General features: G+C 37.0%; 1 protein-coding gene across 5 annotated transcripts in view; it reads left to right on the forward strand.

Annotated features, from left to right (window-relative positions):
- Positions 1-18,610, forward strand: part of CEP83 (centrosomal protein 83) — a 140,010-nt gene that overhangs the window by 115,072 nt on the left and 6,328 nt on the right. For all 5 annotated transcript variants that reach the window (XR_004286687.1, XM_032346766.1, XM_032346763.1 and 2 more), the window contains exons 11-13: positions 3,534-3,609; positions 6,233-6,390; positions 8,547-8,676. Coding sequence is in view for 4 of the 5 variants with exons in the window: in XM_032346766.1 (XP_032202657.1) it covers positions 3,534-3,609; positions 6,233-6,390; positions 8,547-8,676 (364 nt within the window). In the remaining variant the exon portion in view is untranslated. The remainder of the gene's footprint in view (positions 1-3,533; positions 3,610-6,232; positions 6,391-8,546; positions 8,677-18,610) is intronic.

Below are 18,610 nucleotides of genomic sequence, written 5' to 3' on the forward strand. Positions count from 1 at the left end.
GCCCTACACGTAGCCATTTCTTGGACTTTGCCATCCCTTAGAACTGACCATTTCAAGGACATAATTTCTTTCTCTTATCCACTTCAATCTCACTGAAGACACTGCAGTTTGATACTCAAATTGATATTCAAACGAGTTCTTGTACTTTCTTTCTTTCTCTAGTCTGTTAGCCTGCTTCCCTTGCTTCCCATTCAACTTGGAATCTACTTCTCCACCATTCAACTGTGCTCTTACTTGTACCTGAAAAAAAGCTCGTGGACGTAAATTCTCTCAACTTCTCATGGAGAATTTCTATATCCTCATCTATTCTTTCCTCCCTTTCTATTTTAATGAAGATACCCATTTTCCCTTTACTTCTCAAGAGCTCTGAATCCCATCCCTTTTGTTTCCCTAGAGTCTTACTTCATTATCTTCTTCATCTGTGTCTGATTTCCAAGGTCCAGTCCAAATTGCATTTGTCTTATGTAGCCTTTACTGATACTGATAGTTTTTTTGTTTTTTTGTTTTTTTTTGTTTTATTTTTTTTAAGAGACAGAGAGAGGTGTGGGGGACTATTGAGAGAGAGAATCTTAAGCAGTCTTCACAGTGGCATGGAGCCTGACACAGGGCTCAGTCTCAACAACCCTTCAATCATGATCTGAGCTGAAATCAAGAGTCGGGGGCTTAACCAACTGAACTACCTAGGCGCCCTGCTTTTACTGATATCCTAATGAAAGTTAATTAATTGCACTTTCTTCTATTACTTTTTAGTTCTATTTTAAGACTTGCTTCCTTTTGATTTGTTGTGACATACCTTAAATATTCAAAATCTTCTCCTCAAAAGAGATATTATACTTTGTTCCTTTTGAAATAATTTGTTCTGAACTCTTTTGTTTCTGAGATTAAGACCATTGAATTTATTCACTAAACCCTCATCAGCTCTATTAATTTTTATTTATGTTAAATTCCATTATCCCTCATAATCCTAACTGTAATGATCTCAAATCATGGACTAATTATTTTTTTAAAAATCCATCTAATCAGTTATAGATTCTGACCCTGCACTGCTTTAGTGAAGTGAACTGAAGAAAACTTTGCATGGGGCGCCTGGGTGGCTCAGTGGGTTAAGCCGCTGCCTTCGGCTCAGGTCATGATCTCAGGGTCCTGGGATCGAGTCCCGCATCGGGCTCTCTGCTCAGCAGGAGCCTGCTTCCTCCTCTCTCTCTCTCTGCCTGCCTCTCTGCCTACTCGTGATCTCTCTCTGTCAAATAAATAAATAAAATCTTAAAAAAAAAAAAAAGAAAAGAAAACTTTGCATGTTATCTTTTATAGTCTACCATAATGGTGTTCTTACTCCTTTCATATTTTAGTGAAGGTCAAATACTCTTTATCATTAGTTTCTTTGACTTCAGTTTTTATTTGTAGGGCATTGTTTCCTTTCTTATCTATATAACTTATTTAGAAAACATTTAGGCCACATTGCTTTCTGAACAGGATTTGCTTTCCTGTTGATTCATCAGGTATATCCAAAATCTTGACCAGAGCTAAGATTTACTTGGGGCCTAACTTTCTAACTCTGGACCTGAGCTGGGACCCACAGTGTTTTCTCCTGTTTCTATCGTCATGACTTTGTAGAAAGAAACCTTTTTTAACTCCATAATCTAAAAGCACTAAGTTAATAACATCCCTAAAAACGTAAGGGTGAAATGCATGGAAAGTTTGAGAGAGTAATAATATAGTTGGAATTGTGAAATAAGAGTATGACTGGTACTGTTAAAGGAGCAAAGAAAGAGCCAGACTGTCTCTTTTCCTTTAGAGAAGGGCATTTGTGTTTCTGGCATTTGTGTGTAAATATCTCAGGAAGCACTGGGTCTTTGGTTTCTGTCATGTCTTATTGTCCCTTACACATTTAAATGTCTAACCCAAAATTTGGGTTGATTCGTTCACCTACAAATATTTATTGACTGCTTATTAGTGTTTAAAGCACAGCCCTAGGCTCTTGAGACTGTTGTCTTTCTAATAAGCAGTTCTAATTAGATTGATAAGGCATGCTAATAATGCCAAACTGTATATACTAAATACCAAATGATTTGTATTTCAGGTAAGTGTTTAAAGAATTTTTAAAAATGGGGGGCGCCTGAGTGACTCAGTGGGTTAGGCCTCTGCCTTCGGCTCAGGTCATGATCCCAGGGTCCTGGGATTGAGCCCCACATCGGGCTCTCTGCTCGCAAGGAGCCTGCTTCCCTCTCTCTCTGCCTGCTTCTCTGCATACTTGTGAAATAAATAAATAAATAAAATCTTTCTGTCTGTCAAATAAATAAATAAAATCTTTAAAAAAATTAAAAAAAAAAAAACGGAGCGGTTGAGGACATATCCTATCACATATTGGCATATCCTGTTAGCTTTAAGTCTTTCTCATGTGGTTTGTCATTTGGTTACCAGAGATACTCTACGTTTTAAGGTTCTCATTGAAAATGTATCGTTCCCTTTGAAAAGGACACACATTGTGTAAACATTCACCTCAGGGATGAAAGGTTGTGATATATTTTATAAAATACACTATGGTGTCTTGTACTAGTTAGGGTTTTTTTTTTTTTTGGTAAATTTTGAACTTAAAATCATTAAAATTGATGCATAATGAAATGGGAGAGAAACACTTACTTGGGTTAAAAGACCCGAGTCTTATCTTCATTTGACTAGTTGGTAGCCAATATGATTTGGGCCTGAGCCTCAATCTCTTTATCTGTAAAATTGAAATGACTCTACTTACTTCCATAGAATTATTGTGAGAAATTACTCTTGTTAAAAATGACCAGCCTTGGGGTGACTGGGTAGCTCAGTTGGTTAAACGTCAGCCTTTAGCTCAGGTCATGATCCTAGGGTCCTGGGATTGAGTCCTGACTTGGGCTCCATGCTCAGCAGGGAGTCAGCTTCTCCCTCTCCCTCTGTGCTCTCTCTCCCTCTGTTCTCTGTCAAACAAGTAAATAAAAATTTTTAAAAATGACCAGCCTTAATTAAATGCCTGTTTTACTATAGATATCAGAGTGAGCATTAAAGATACATTGAGGAGCTCCACAACCTAGTAGGGAGCAGGTGAGGTAGCAACGTATCTAAAAGCTATGAAATACTGTATGGTGATAAAGATGGCTTCTCCCACATTGGATGACTTTCTGAGGCCTTAGTGACACATTGTTCACTCTTCCACCAAAGGCCATCTGTTTGGATTGTTCCCTATGTTTATTAAAATCCTACTCATCAAACTTATATCTCCATGTAAACAGTCTCTCATCTTCTTAGACATACTTGATTTCTCATTTTCTCTATGCTGGTAGTTTATAGTTTTTTCATAGCAAAAGCAGAAATTTGTTACATTTTAGTTATATGTGAACACACTTCACTGCCTAAAGTCAAAATCTTTATCGTTTTATCTGCCACTTTGCAAGCACAATATCTGGTGTTAATATGGGTACCCCCAAATGATTATCTAATTAATTCATTGAAATATATGAACTATGGATTCTTAATAATGATGTTTGTTGGGTTGTGATATTTAGGTTGAAACTTCAACAACAAACTGTGAATATTGAAAATGCAGAGAAAGAAAAAAATGAAAATTTTGACCTGAAACAGGTATGATTTTAACAGACATTTTCTTTTTATTTCTTTAAGTGCTTCTTTAAGTCTGTATTTTGAATGTGTGTGTTCTGATATTTTTTATTGAAGTCTAAGTAACATACAGTGTTACATTAGTTTGAGGTGTGCAATATAATCATTCAGCAATTCTTTACATTACTCAGCGCTCATCGTGATAAGTATACTCGCCCCCCAACCCCCATTATGGTTACGCTACTCTTAATCCCCTTTATTTCATCCATCTTCCTCTCTGGCAATCACCAGTTTGTTCTGTGTATTGAAGGGTCTGGTTTTTTGTCTTTTTTTTTTTCTTCTTCATTTGTTTTGTTTTATTTCTTAAATTCCACATGAAATCATATGGTATTTGTCTTTGTGACTTATTTCACTTAGCGTTATACCCCTAGAGCCATCCATGTTTTTGCAAATGGCAAGACTTTATTCTTTGTTAGGGCTGAGTAATGTCCCGTTGTATGTATATATCACCTCTTCTGTATCTATTAATCCGTGGATGGACACTTAAGGTTGCTTGTGTATGTGTTTTTTGAATCTATTGGAATTTCACATATCAGTATTTTGAAAATGTAATCATTACAATTGATAATATATTGATGAGGTTGACAAAGATAAAATGTTTAAATCTCTTTAAGCTCTAATTAGTAAGCTGCTTTTCCTAACTGCTGTTTTTCTGAAGGTCTTTATATGCTCTGACTGAATTTATATGCTGAATTTAAAATTAATTTTTAAAAAATGAATTTTTTAAATTGTAGTTTAAAGAACAGTATTTTAATAATCTGATTTTAAAAATTGATTAGAAAGATTATCTAGGTTTTAAGTTCCCTGTAGCATTGATTTGTAACTTTATTTCTTGCTCCATGAGCTGCATCTTATTATATCCCTATGAAATGTGAAATCTAAGGGTTGTATTTGTTGGAAGGAAATTTGTATTTTAATTAAAGTTATTTGAGTTTAAGAAAAATTTATATGGGTAAAACATGGAAGAGTGTTCTTTATTATTATTTTTTTGTTTAAAGTTATGAGGTAGTGAAGATTCCATTTTCAGGATTTATGCTTGCAAGCTAGCTGGTATTACTTTCCACATGCAGTTGTGGTTTCTAAGTCTCAACTAGGCAGACATAATATTTGATACTCTGGGAGAAGTTATTTAGTACCAGGGGCATTGGGCTTTCTGTCCTTTACTAGATAACGAAAGATACTAAGCTCCTTAAAAGTTACTTGTTCAGTCAACTGTAATACAGATTTAATATTTACAACTCCAGTTAAAAATAAAGACTGAGTAGTTCTTTGTGGAGAAATTTATTCTGAAGTACAGATCTGAGACATACCATTTTACTTTATTCTGACAATTGCTCTTTTGATATACATAATCTTGTCTTATTTGGTTTGCTGCTTTTAGGAAATACTGGAATTATTTTGCATTTATTTAATTCATTGAGTAAAGAATCTGGTTTCTTTCGACTCTTGAGTCTTATAATGGGTTCTTTTGGTCCTGTGTCTCTTGATTCTCTCCTTCTGAGTTTTCTCAGAGGATGGCTAAGAAGTAAGACAAGGTGAAAGAAAATGAGTATTTTCTGGGGTACCGGGGTGGCTCAGTCAGTTAAGTAAGTATCAGCCTTTAGTTCAGGTCATGATCCCAAAGTCCTGAGATTGAGCCCCTCATCATGCTCCTTGCTCAGCTGGGAGTCTGCTTCTGCTTCTCCTCCCCCCTCCACACACACACTTGTGCTCTTGCTCCCTCTCTGCCTCTCAAATGAATAAAATCTTAAAAAAATAGAAAATGAGTATTTGTTAATTAATTGGTAAAATGGCTTATGGAGGAAGTAAGTATAACTGTTCCAAGTGAAGATTATTCGATGTATCTTAAAAGTGTGTTAATTTGTAACTAGATAATTAGCTACTTTTCATGAGAAAAAATACTCCCAGATAAAGGTAAATTAGGATATAGAAAAAGTCCGAGTGACATATCATAGTTTGATAAATGGCTCTAGGAGCCAAGGAATCCTTGCCATTCATTAAATTTCTTAGAATATCTTTCTTCTGCCCAACACTGGATGTATGGAATGCTTTGAAACTACTTAAAAACGATGTAATATTGATCCCTTCTGTATTTATGATTCCTAACTATTTAAAAAGCAGAACTCTTGGAAGGGTTGCTGATCATAGGGTAATGGGAGAATGGATCTCCTTAGCAGCTTTTCCATCTGATGTGCTTTTAAAATCTGTTCTTTCCTAGGAGGCTATAGGAAGTCCAATGGAGAATCTCTCTAATGGTTGGATTCTCCTTTCTCGCTTCTCTTATTCTCCTTTTCATAACCCTTTTCCTACTCCCAATACCTCTTCCAACCTGTTTATTTTGGGAAGAAGGGGAGAGGACTTAGTGGAAGACTAAGGTATCTGGTTCTTGGTAGTCTGGTTATATTAAGAAATGATCCTATACTATTGGATCCTAATGCTGTTGCTGTTCATTATTTAATTTCTGAGTGTCCTCAGGGACACATGAATTGGGTGGGGCATTTGAGAAGGAAGAGCTTACTATCCTCTGCCTTTCTCATACGGTATTACGTATATGGCCTTATGTTTCTCTTCTTTCTTTTGTTTTAAGCAAATCAGTAGTTTGCAGAACCAAGTGACCTCGCTTGCACAGTCAGAGAATGAGTTGCTGAATTCAAACGAAATGCTGAAAGAAATGGTGGAGAGGTTAAAACAAGAATGCCGAAATTTAAGAAGCCAAGCTGAAAAAGCACAACTGGAAGTTGAACGGTAGAGTTTGCTCTTTTTTATGTACAAAGTATTTCTTCTTTCTGTTATATTATATGTAGTTCTTTTAGTGATGATTCCAATGTTGAATGTGTTTTGGGTACTAGTTACAAATACCCTTTGACATTGTACAGTGATATTAGGTAATGTACTTTCTAGAGAATGAGCTTTATGGACTTTTGAATTTTATTTATTTATTTATTTTTTAAAGGCGTTTAGGGTAGAAGACTTTTTAAAATTCTGCCTAACCACAATATTCTGAAAACCCTCAGATAAACAAACACTTCTTTATTCATTGAGAAAACCAATACAATGATACATTAAAAAAAATTTTTTTTTTAAGATTTTATTTATTTATTTGACAGAGAGAGAGAGAGCACAAGCAGCGGGGAGCAGCAGAGGAAGAGAGAGAAGCAGGTTCCCCTCTGAGCAAGGAGCCTGGTGCAGGACTTGATCCCAGGACCCTGGGACCATGACCTGAGCCGAAAGCAGAGGCTTAACCATCTGAGCCACCCAGGCGCCCCCAGTAATACATTTTTTACTTCAACTATCCAAATTATCCTTCTGAATGCCAGAGAACAGAAAAAAAATTCTTTGACTTGCAAAACTTCCTAAAATTAGAGCTATAATTTCTCGGATTTTTCCTTTGAAAAGTTCGTTTATTTGTTTATTTTTTGGCCTTGAAATTTGTTAGTAATAGTGTGTAGTAAACTGGCAAGGATGTGATTTTGGTGATGTTTAACATCTTATATTCTCTGGAAAATTTTGTTTAGATGTGTTAGAAAGCTGCTTTTTTGTATTTGCTTTATCATCATAATGTTAGTGTTTTTGTTTGAATTTTCTCTTCTGAAGGTTACTTGGCCACATAAAACTTTTTTTTTTCCTTCAGTTTCTCATGATTTCATATTTTAAGGCTTTCACACATGAGATTTTAAGAAAGTAAGCAAGGTGTTTGTCCATAATACCTTGTGAGATTCCACAGGGTCCAAATTATTTTGCTTATATTTTGCAAAAAATAGAAATGTATATCTTGGAATCCTCAACTGTTTGATTAAAATGCACTTAAGAATTCTAACAATGGTATGGCTAGCAAATTTAAGTAATTGATCATTGATTTCTGAATGTTACTTATAGGATTATGTAGTAAAAAATAAAGTGTTAATCAAATACGATTTAGGTTCCAGCTAAAACGTAGAACATCTGGTATCTCATTTTATAAATCTTATTTGTACTGCCATATTATATGTAGTAATGATACTAAAAATTATGCAAGGTATGCAGAATAACTTCAAATATATATAAGTTATGTTATCTTAAAATACCATTTATATGAATTTTATTCTAGTCAGAAAACATCCTACTTTAAGATTTGATATCTGGGTTGATTTTTAACCAGCTTTATTAGACCCAGTTTTTTTTTTTTTTTTAATGTTTCAAGTTTTTATTTAAATTCTAGTTAGTTAACATATAGTGTAATATTAGCTTCAGGAGTAGTTTAGTGATTTATCACTTAGATATAACACCCAGTGCTCATAGAAGGGCACATTAAATATAATATACTTAATAATAAGTATATTAAGAAGTGCCCTTCTTAATATACCCACACTTCTTAATATACCCATCACCCAGGCTAGATCTAGTTTTTATTAACTTGGTGGTTATCATGGTTCAAAGCTGGTTATCAAGTGTTTTCCCTGCTGCTGAATTTTAAAAAGGTGTAAGCCTTAAGCAGACTCCCTGTTGAGCTGAGAGCCTGACCCTGGGGCTCTATCCCAGGACCCTGAGATCATGACCTGAGCTATAGCCAGACACTTAACCCACTAAGCCCGTCAGGCACCCCCTATGTATAAGTCTTTAAGCAAATTTGTTAACTACTTTCTAGGCTTCAGTTTCCTTATCTGTAAAATGGAGATGATAGAAGTACCTAGCTCAAGGGGTTATTGTGAAGAATAAATGGCATAGTACACACGCTGTTGTAAGCACAGTGCCTAGTTCACGAGAGGTATTCAGTAATGAGAGAATTAGCAAATATGCAGGAGAACCTACAGTTGGATACTTAACAGTGTGGTGAAGCAGGTAGTGAGTTTGATTATACTTGGGATACCATCTTTTTAATCTTAAGAGTTAACTTCCATGTTTTGTGTACATTCTTTTGACAGGACTTTGGAAGGAAAACAGATACAGTGGTTGGAAGAAAAGCATAAGCTTCAGGAACGTATCAGTGACAGAGAAGAAAAGTATAATCAAGCTAAAGAAAAACTACAGCGAGCTGCGGTTGCCCAGAAAAAGGCAAGTGGTTCTTATTAAAGTGATTTCTGTAGAGAAAAACGTAATTAACTATTCTGGGAAGATAAAATGTAATTAAAACTGAGATTTTCATGTATGTTTAATTTGATATTTAAACATGACATTTTGCTATCAACCTTGCAGAGATAAATAGGGAAAATGCAAATTGCTCAACAGGTTTATTTCTAAATTTCATGTTCCAAGTTGGTTTTTCAGAGCTGACATGTGTTTACCCACAGTGGTTTTTCATTGATAAAGTTTCTAGACTAGCCCATATAAGCCTAACTTAACTCATTCTGCACTTAAATTACAGGATGATTGCTTCTGTTTCAATGGTGTAACATCCTTCTTGTTTAAAATGTTTTTTTGTTTCCAAGTTAGAAATGTAGGAGCAAGTATCTCCTTGCCCACGAGGAGAAAGTAGGCCCCATGGCTTCTGAAACAGCCATACTAGTTACCACAGCTGTGATCTTTTTTAAGTTTCACTTTTGCGAGCATATTTGCTTCGTAACCTAAAACCTTTGTTTTATTGGAAATAGTTCAGAGCGTCATGGAAATAATGTAATCAGATGATTCATCTAAGACAGTGGTTTACAACTTCTTTTCTACTGCAGCAAACCCAAGGAATGTAGCATGGCCCCCTCAGTAACTGTGACTCATGGTGTGGTGATTCAGCACTTACTTCCAACAAGATCTGGTGCATGGGTATGGAGGTGGGGGGTGGGGAGTAGCGTTAAAAAAATCCCATAAATGATGTAATATGCCTCCATTTGATAAGTTCCATTAGTAAGGCCATTTGTTTTGGGGAGGTAAGAAGGTCTGAAATGAGACGAAGGCCCTTCTAGGCGTAGGCACATCAGTATCTTAATGTCTGTATATTTAATTGGAAAGGTTAGTTCTTCATATTTGCATAAGGGAGGAGAACTGTATATCATTTACATATAAAGAATTTGGACACCAAAGACACAGTTCCTAGTCACCCACTTATGGTTATTGGATCTAATCGCCAAATGCGTCCTGATAGCTGGAATGACAATAGGAGTCTACAAGTCATTGCTTCTTGGTTTCTGAATATTGCTTTTTCTCTTCCCGTAATGCCCAAAGTAGTATAACATTGAGATTAGAAAACAGCATTTACTATCTGGGAATTCTCAGTGTTTTATACTCAAATATAAATACTGTCTTTATATAAGTACTCAGTACTTACACAGACAGAAATACTGTCTTTATTTTTCCCCCTGTGTCTATCATTTATTTTTCTTTCTGTCTGTGTAAATACTGAGTACTTATGGTTATTGATGGGATTTCGGTGAAGTGTTTTATGCTCGGGATGATCTTAGAAATTTTACTTATGGTTTCTTGTACTGTTTGAAGCTTAGAAGCATGTAAAGCCAGATTTTAGCCAAAAATCTGTAGAAATTATAAGAGCTGATTTTATCTTTCACAGAGATATGTTTATGTTAAGGTTTTAGAAATAAGTTTCTAGAGATCAGATTCTAATTACTACTGAGGTTAGTTTGGGTTGACTTCTTTTGGAGCAAAGGTGACATCCAGTGGTGAGAGAGATTACCAACTAATTGTAGGTACACTAGAAAGAGGGGAAGAGCTGATAATTTAAGAAACCTGGCAAAGTAAACTTTCATCAGTGTTGTGATGTGGGGTGAATTTTTTCTTCTAATAAAATACCTGCCAAATGATGGGTGTGAACATAGGAAATATCTGTATCATTTTTAAAAATGTGATCTGTGGGTTATGATTTTAAGTCATAGGAAATTGTTAAGTTCAATTCAGCGAATAATTATGACCCAGAGCTGTCTCACCTTATGGGACACTTCTTTAGAGGCTTATAACTTTAAAGTGGAAAAATAGACAATATATGTGACATAGAAATACTATAAAAAATTTTTGAGTATGTATAATTTTAGGGCTGGGAGATTTTAGCATTCAGGTAGTTTTTACAGATTAGGAAACTAAAGCGGTAGGTAGCCAAGATTACTTGACTAGTAAGATTCAGTGCCATGACTATAATTTACATTTTTCTGTTCTTTTTTTTTTTTTTTTTTAAGATTTTATTTATTTATTTGACAGAGAGAGATTAGGAGAAGACAGAGAGGCAGGCAGAGAGAGAGAGAGCCCGATGCGGGACTCGATCCCAGGACCTTGAGATCATGACCTGAGCCAAAGGCAGCGGCTTAACCCACTGAGCCACCCAGGCGCGCCATTTTTCTGTTCTTAATCCTGTGTTCTTTCTGTGCTTTTACTCTTTTAATTTCCCAATTTCTTTTATTTTAAATACTTAACTGCTTTTTTCTCCATTGTATCCATATGAGTCTTATTTTTTTTTTTAAAGATTTTATTTATTTATTTGACAGAGAGATTACAAGTAGGCAGAGAGGCAGGCAGAGAGAGAGAGGAGGAAGCAGGCTCCCTGCTGAGCAGAGAGCCCGATGCGGGACTCGATCCCAGGACCCTGAGATCATGACCTGAGCCGAAGGCAGCGGCTTAACCCACTGAGCCACCCAGGCGCCCCAGAGTCTTATTTCTTATAGTAGAATAATCACTATAAAATTAATATCTTTAATTCAAACTCTTTCCTGTTCAAGCTAAAGATAATGCTTCTATATGAAAATTTTGGCTGTGAGATTACATAAATATAATTCTTAAGAACTTTTTAAGATCTTTATAGATGACAAAAATAATAACTTTTTTATGCAGTAAGACTTAAAACAAGTCACAAAATATTAACTATAGGGCAGAAATCATAATCCTTTAGAGTTGCTTTCCTGTGAGTGATTATTATAACTGGGGAGTAGCAGCTTCATTTTTTCCCCCAAGGCTAGAAAAATGGCTCACTGCCACCTGAGTATGTTTATTTACAACTCCTATGCACAAAGCTTATGTCATTTCTGTTAAGTGTTTTTAGGTAAAGTCTTGTGTAATGATATTTTGCTGTATGGATTTGTTTGGAAAAACTTGACTAGGTATCTTGAGTTGGAACGCCTTTCTGTGACTGTTGACTTCTGTGTATGTTTTTCTCTATACATTGTTGAAGTATAAGTATGAAGAGAGACCTCTTGGTCCTGAGCACAATGGGTTGTACTTTTCCTTTTGAGACACTTGAGATGACAGCTTGTTATTTTTATTCTAAGGTATATTTCTCTGAAATTATTCTTTTTTTTTTTTTTTTTTTTTTTTTTTTTTTTTAAAGATTTTATTTATTTATTTGAGAGAGAGACAGTGGGAGAGAACATGAGCGAGGAGAAGGTCAGAGAGAGAAGCAGACTCCCCGTGGAGCTGGGAGCCCGATGCGGGACTCGATCCCGGGACTCCGGGACCATGACCTGAGCCGAAGGCAGTCGTCCAACCAACTGAGCCACCCAGGCGTCCCTCTCTGAAATTATTCTTGATTAGATTGTTATTATGAATGTTTTTTGGGGAAAAAATGAACTGTAGTCTTGAAGTTGTAAAATACCTGTTGAATATGTTGTGTGGCCTAACATTTTATTATACACTTACGGGAAAATAGAAGCCATGATTAATTCCTGCGTTTGATGACCATATAATCTAGCTGGAGAAAGAAGATAACATGCAGTACCTAAAGAATACTAATAGTCACTCCCAGGTGATCTGTGTGGATGCTGAAGTTTGAGACCAGTGTCAGGGAGAAGGAAGCCTGAAGACAGGGAGACCAGTTAGGAAGCTATTTTATTTTATTTATTTATTTTTTAAAATATTTTATTTATTTATTTATTTGACAGACAGAGATCACAAGTAGGCAGAGAGGCAGGCAGAGAGAGAGAGGAGGAGGAAGGCTCCCCGCTGAGCAGAGAGCCCGACGCGGGGCTCAATCCCAGGACCCTGAGATCATGACCTGAGCTGAAGGCAGAGGCTTTAACCCACTGAGCCACCCAGGCGCCCCAGGAAGCTATTTTAATACAATGAGGCAAGAAGTGTGGAATTTGGGCTTGTGATATAGGAATAAAAGTGAAAAGTGACTCTTTAGAATTATTTTGAAAAGTTATAGGATATGGTGCTAAATAAGAAAGAAAAATATGAAGTGTTGTACCTGTGAGAGGATGTAGATGGAGTTGTCCTGATGGAGTGAAGAGCACATGTCAGCTGAGGAGTAGAAAGAGAAGATATGTTCCATTAAATGCATGTCAGATCTGGAGTGATCCAGAGTGTGGATTCCCCGTACTCATGTCCCAGCATCTTCAGTCAGGGTGCTGTGTAAGTAGCTAGAAATATTGGAAAGGAAAGCATAGAGATCGGTAATTCAGATTAGAGATAAAGAATTAGACCCTTGAGATTTTGGAGATGATTGAAGAATAAAACAACTAAGAATTAAGTTGACTTAGAAAGAGGAGCTAGATTTAGTAGAGAAATGGTCATGGAGGTAGAACCTATGATATGGTATTGTAGAAGTCACAGGAAAAGAAAGGTATCAAAGATAAATTGTCATTTAGCATGATTACTGAAAAGAGTTCATTGAATTTGGCGGTAAGATGGTAAAAGAGGAATCCTAGGTTTGTGTTCTTTTGATTTTTCTATTGTTCCTTTGTGTTGAATAATACTTTTAACACTAAGACATCCACTTGACAATCCTTTGATTGTATTGGACCACTAAAGTCAAAATTAAAATCATTCTTTTTTTTTTTTAATTTTTTATTTTTTATAAACATATATTTTTATCCCCAGGGGTACAGGTCTGTGAATCACCAGGTTTACACACTTCACAGCACTCACCAAAGCAAATACCCTCCCCAATGTCCATAATCCCACCCCCTTCTCCCAAACCCCCTCCCCCCAGCAACCCTCAGTTTGTTTTGTGAGATTAAGAGTCACTTATGGTTTGTCTCCCTCCCAATCCCATCTTGTTTCATTGATTCTTCTCCTACCCACTTAAGCCCCCATGTTGCATCACCACTTCCTCATATCAGGGAGATCATATGGTAGTTGTCTTTCTCTGCTTGACTTATTTCGCTAAGCATGATACGCTCAAGTTCCATCCATGTTGTCGCAAATGGCAAGATTTCATTTCTTTTGATGGCAGCATAGTATTCCATTGTGTATATATACCACATCTTCTTGATCCATTCATCTGTTGATGGACATCTAGGTTCTTTCCATAGTTTGGCTATTGTGGACATTGCTGCTATAAACATTCGGGTGCACGTGCCCCTTTGGATCACTACGTTTGTATCTTTAGGGTAAATACCCAATAGTGCAATTGCTGGGTCATAGGGCAGTTCTATTTTCAACATTTTGAGGAACCTCCATGCTGTTTTCCAGAGTGGCTGCACCAGCTTGCATTCCCACCAACAGTGTAGGAGGGTTCCCCTTTCTCCGCATCCTCGCCAGCATCTGTCATTTCCTGACTTGTTGATTTTAGCCATTCTGACTGGTGTGAGGTGATATCTCATTGTGGTTTTGATTTGTATTTCCCTGATGCCGAGTGATATAGAGCACTTTTTCATGTGTCTGTTGGCCATCTGGATGTCTTCTTTGCAGAAATGTCTGTTCATGTCCTCTGCCCATTTCTTGATTGGATTATTAACTGCTAGAACTTATACAGGAATTCAGTAAAGTGTCAGGATATAAAATCAATGCACAGAAATCAGTTGCATTTCTCTACACCAACAGCAAGATAGAAGAAAGAGAAATTAAGGAGTCCATCCCATTTACAATTGCACCCAAAACCATAAGATACCTAGGAATAAACCTAACCAAAGAGGCACAAAATCTCTACTCAGAAAACTATAAAGTACTCATGAAAGAAATTGAGGAAGACACAAAGAAATGGAAAAATGTTCCATGCTCCTGGATTGGAAGAATAAATATTGTGAAAATGTCTATGCTACCTAAAGCAGTCTACACATTTAATGCAATTCCTATCAAAGTACCATCCATCTTTTTCAAAGAAATGGAACAAAATCATTCTTTACAGCCATTTTCCCCTCTGAACTCTAATTTCTTTGAGGTAGAATGTTATTCTTCCTATCACTTAGGCTTCAAACCTTTGATTCATCCTCACGGCTCCCTTCCCCCAGATCTAGTCACTGTATTGGTTTCCAAGGGGTGCTGTAACAAATTACTGCAAACTCTGTGGCTTAAAACATTAGAAAGGTATTATTTCATAGTCTTAGAGGTCAGAAGTCCAGAATCAAGATGCCTGCAGGACCAGACTCCCTCTAAGGCTGGATCTGTTCCACACTTCTCGCCTAGCTTCTGGTGGTTGCTAGCAATCCCTGAGTTTTCCTTGGCTTGTAGGCATATCATTTCATTCTGTCCCTCTGTCTTCATCTGGTGTTCTTCCTGTGTGTCTTGTGGAGTTTACAGTACTTTTAGAGCATGAAAGATATAAATCAAAGATGACAACTATTCATTGTTAGTCTATGAATAACAAAGGACACTTCTGTCACTCAGGAAATTCCAAGGATTTTAGGAGCTCTGTGCTAGAAACCCAGGACAAAGACCAGATAAATTTCTTTCTGTATAATGGTCACATTCTGAGGTTCTCAGTGGACATGAATATCTGGGAACACTGCTCAACCCAGTACACTTATCAGGCTTACAAATTCTTCCTTTATAATGTGTTTGCATTTTTTCCCCTCCTCACCTCATTTCCTTTTATTCCTGTTGCTAACACTCAGCTCAGGATCTATCCACTACCAGATTTCTCTGTATTAATTTAACTAATTTACTCAACAAATTTATTGAGTACCTACTTAATGTATCTGGTAGTTTTGTTCACTGGAATACAGAAGTAAAGACTGTGCTGGGGAGCTTACATTGTATTGGGTGGGTGACAGATTAAAGAAACAAATATTTGTCAGGTGGAGATGTATGCTAAGAGGAAAACTAAGAGGGGTAGAAGGGTCTCTTTATTTATTTATTTATTCATTCATTCATTTATTTATTTATTTTTAAAGATTTTATTTATTTATTTATTTGACTGAGATCACAAGTAGGCAGAGAGTCAGGCAGAGAGAGAGGAGGGGAAGCAGGCTCCTTGCTGAGCAGAGAGCCCAATTCGGGGCTCGATCCCAGGACCCTAGGATCATGACCAGAGCCGAAGGCAGAGTCTTTAACCCACTGAGCCACCCAGGCGACCCAGAAGGGGCTCTTTAAATAGGTGGTCAGGGAAGACTTTTTGATAAGGTAACATTTGAGCTGAAGGAAAGGACAGAGGATGCTGTGTTCTATATGTAGGGGAACAGTATTCCAGACAGAATAGCAAGTAAAAGAGAGAAGCAGGGGTCTGCTTGGTATGCTAAAGAAATGCAGAGGTACACCTAGGTAGCTGGAACGGAGAGAAGTAGTAGTAGGCCAGGTGATATTTTTATTCTTTGGTTTTTATTCTAAATGTGATAGGAACACACTGGAGAGGTCTAAATTGAAAAATAATATAATCTGCAGTGTATTTTAGAAGAATCTCTGGCTGTTGTGTAGAGGGACAAATACTTAGTGGTAGTCAGTTTCTGTATATATTTTAAAGGTGGAGTTTGCCATAGTTGTAGAGCATGAAATATGTAAAGCAAAGATGACCAAGATGCTGGGCTTGAGCACTTAGTTAAAATAGACTTGCTACTTACTGACATGGGAAAGATTTTAGAAAGAATGGGTTTTTGCAGTAAAATAAAGACCTTTGGGACATGTTAACTCTTGGAGATACCCAATAGACTTCCACGTGGAGATGTTCAGTAGTCTGGTGGATCCATGAATCGGTAATTCAGGAAGGAAGACTAGACTAGAAATAAAGACTTGGGAGTCCACATCACATAAATGGTATTGAAAGCAAAGGGATTGAATGAGGTCAACCAGAAAGAAAAGGAAGATTAAGAGGAGAACAGGTCTGAGGATTGAGCTTTGAGGAATGCCTAAGTTGAGAAGTTGAGAAGAAAAGGACGAAACAGAGAGGGAGTGGCCAGTATGGTAGGAGAACCAAGAAGATACTAGGTGCCAAGTGAAGAAAAGTGCTTCAAGAAAGATCGACTATATCAAATGATGTTGAGAGTAAGATGATACAATAGCAATATGAAGACTAGGGATTCATTTGGCTATGCAGTGACTGTTGGTGGCCTTGTCAGGAGTAGTTGCCAGATTGAAGTGGAAGATAGAGTTTGTCTAGGGAATTTCATTGTATAAAGTAGAGAACGGAGATGGTAGCTAAGGAGGGTTGTGAGTTCAAAGAATTTCTTAAAAGGGAGGGGTGAATTATAGAATGATTCCGCAGCAAGGGGAAAATCAGTAATGCAGGAGAAAGGGGGCAGTTGCAGGAATGATATCCTATAGTAGCAATTCAGAGGTGGAAGGCATAGGAACACGGTGTATCTATTATAACTGGGAAAGAGGCAAAATATATGATTATAAACTTCTGGTAAATTGATAGATGTGTGGAAGTTTTCTCCTGGTGGGCAATTTTCTAAGTGCAAAAAAGATTCCACATCTCAGACTCTGCAGAATGCAGGTGTTGGATACCTGAGGAGAGAGAAGAAGTTGTAAAAGAATGTAAGAGTTTGGCGGGCGCCTGGGGGCTCAGTGGGTTAAAGCCTCTGCCTTCGGCTCAAGTCATGATCCCAGGGTCCTGGGATCGAGCCCCACATCTGGCTCTCTGCTCAGCAGGGAGCCTGCTTCCCTTCCTCTTTCTCTGCCTGCCTCTCTGCCTACTTGTGATCTCTGTCTGTCGAATAAATAAATAAAATCTTTAAAAAAAAAAAAATTCTAAAAAAAAAAAAAAGAATGTAAGAGTTTGGAAGAGTGATTGGATTGGGGAATTAGGAGGAGGGTCAGGTAGCATAGCACATAGTTGTGTGTGTGTTTGCCAACTGTGTCCAGTTGTGTAGGTCCAGACAGTAGAGCATCATATTTAATAAAGATCCAGGTTTTTCCAGGTGAGTTTGAAGAAGAGGGAGATTTGGGTCAAGGTAATGAGGGTGTCTGCAAAGAAATGATTTTAATGAGCGGGTCTAAGGCATTCAATAGGTCTTTTAGTCAACTAACCAACCAGTGCTTTTATTGCATTCTGGCTCATTTCCCGGCACCTGGCAAGTGCTCAGTAAATGATTGGTTGTTTTACGATGATGAGGATGGGGACAGCATTGTCCTGAACCCTGGCTTCAAGATTTATATCCAGATTTTCCTCTTAAGAGGCAAACTTCAAAGTCTATCTCATACACTGATGCCATATCAGATTTCTTAAAACATATCTTTTACTTATCAGTCCCTTGCTGGAGACGCTTCAGGCAAATCCACATCCCCATTGTACTACAGATTCTCCCTAATTAATTTCTTATCCTTTCTAGAAAGCCCTTTCTAATGATTTGGTACTTATAGACTGGAATTCCCTTCAGAAGTCCCTGTATTTTGTATTGTATAGTTAATATAGGGCCCAGTTAAGCATGTACTCGGTGTGTGTGTGTACTTAAGATTTGATGATAAAATAAATTTTGTATTATAGTTTAAATGAACAATAAAAATGGAGAAATATGACTATTTGGAGATAAAATGGAGAAGTTTTAAGATTGCAGATTTATACAATAATACAATGATGAAGTATTAAGCATTTTCATCTTTAAAATGTCTGCTGCTAGTTGAACTAAAATTCCTAAAAGCATGTGCTTTTGATAATGACAGACATATGTCTGTGGATCAGCTCTCCACATAAAAACTAGAAGAACTGGGCAAAGTATTTAAAAAAAATACCTCCACAGAGGGCAGCAAAGAATTAGGAGGCCAAGATCCTGGAGAGGTAGGAAACTGAGAGAGATGAGCATGGCACATGAGGTTGCTTTTCCCTTAGAGGAAACTAGACCAGGTAGATACATTAAACTATGTGATATTCATAAGGACAGGACAATATGTGGCAATGAATAGTTACTGTAAGCAACGACACGAATACACCTCACAATCTTGAGAGAAAAAAGCCATTTGTAAA

The sequence above is a fragment of the Mustela erminea genome, chromosome 6 (assembly GCF_009829155.1).
Source record: "Mustela erminea isolate mMusErm1 chromosome 6, mMusErm1.Pri, whole genome shotgun sequence".
NCBI lineage: Eukaryota > Metazoa > Chordata > Mammalia > Carnivora > Mustelidae > Mustela > Mustela erminea.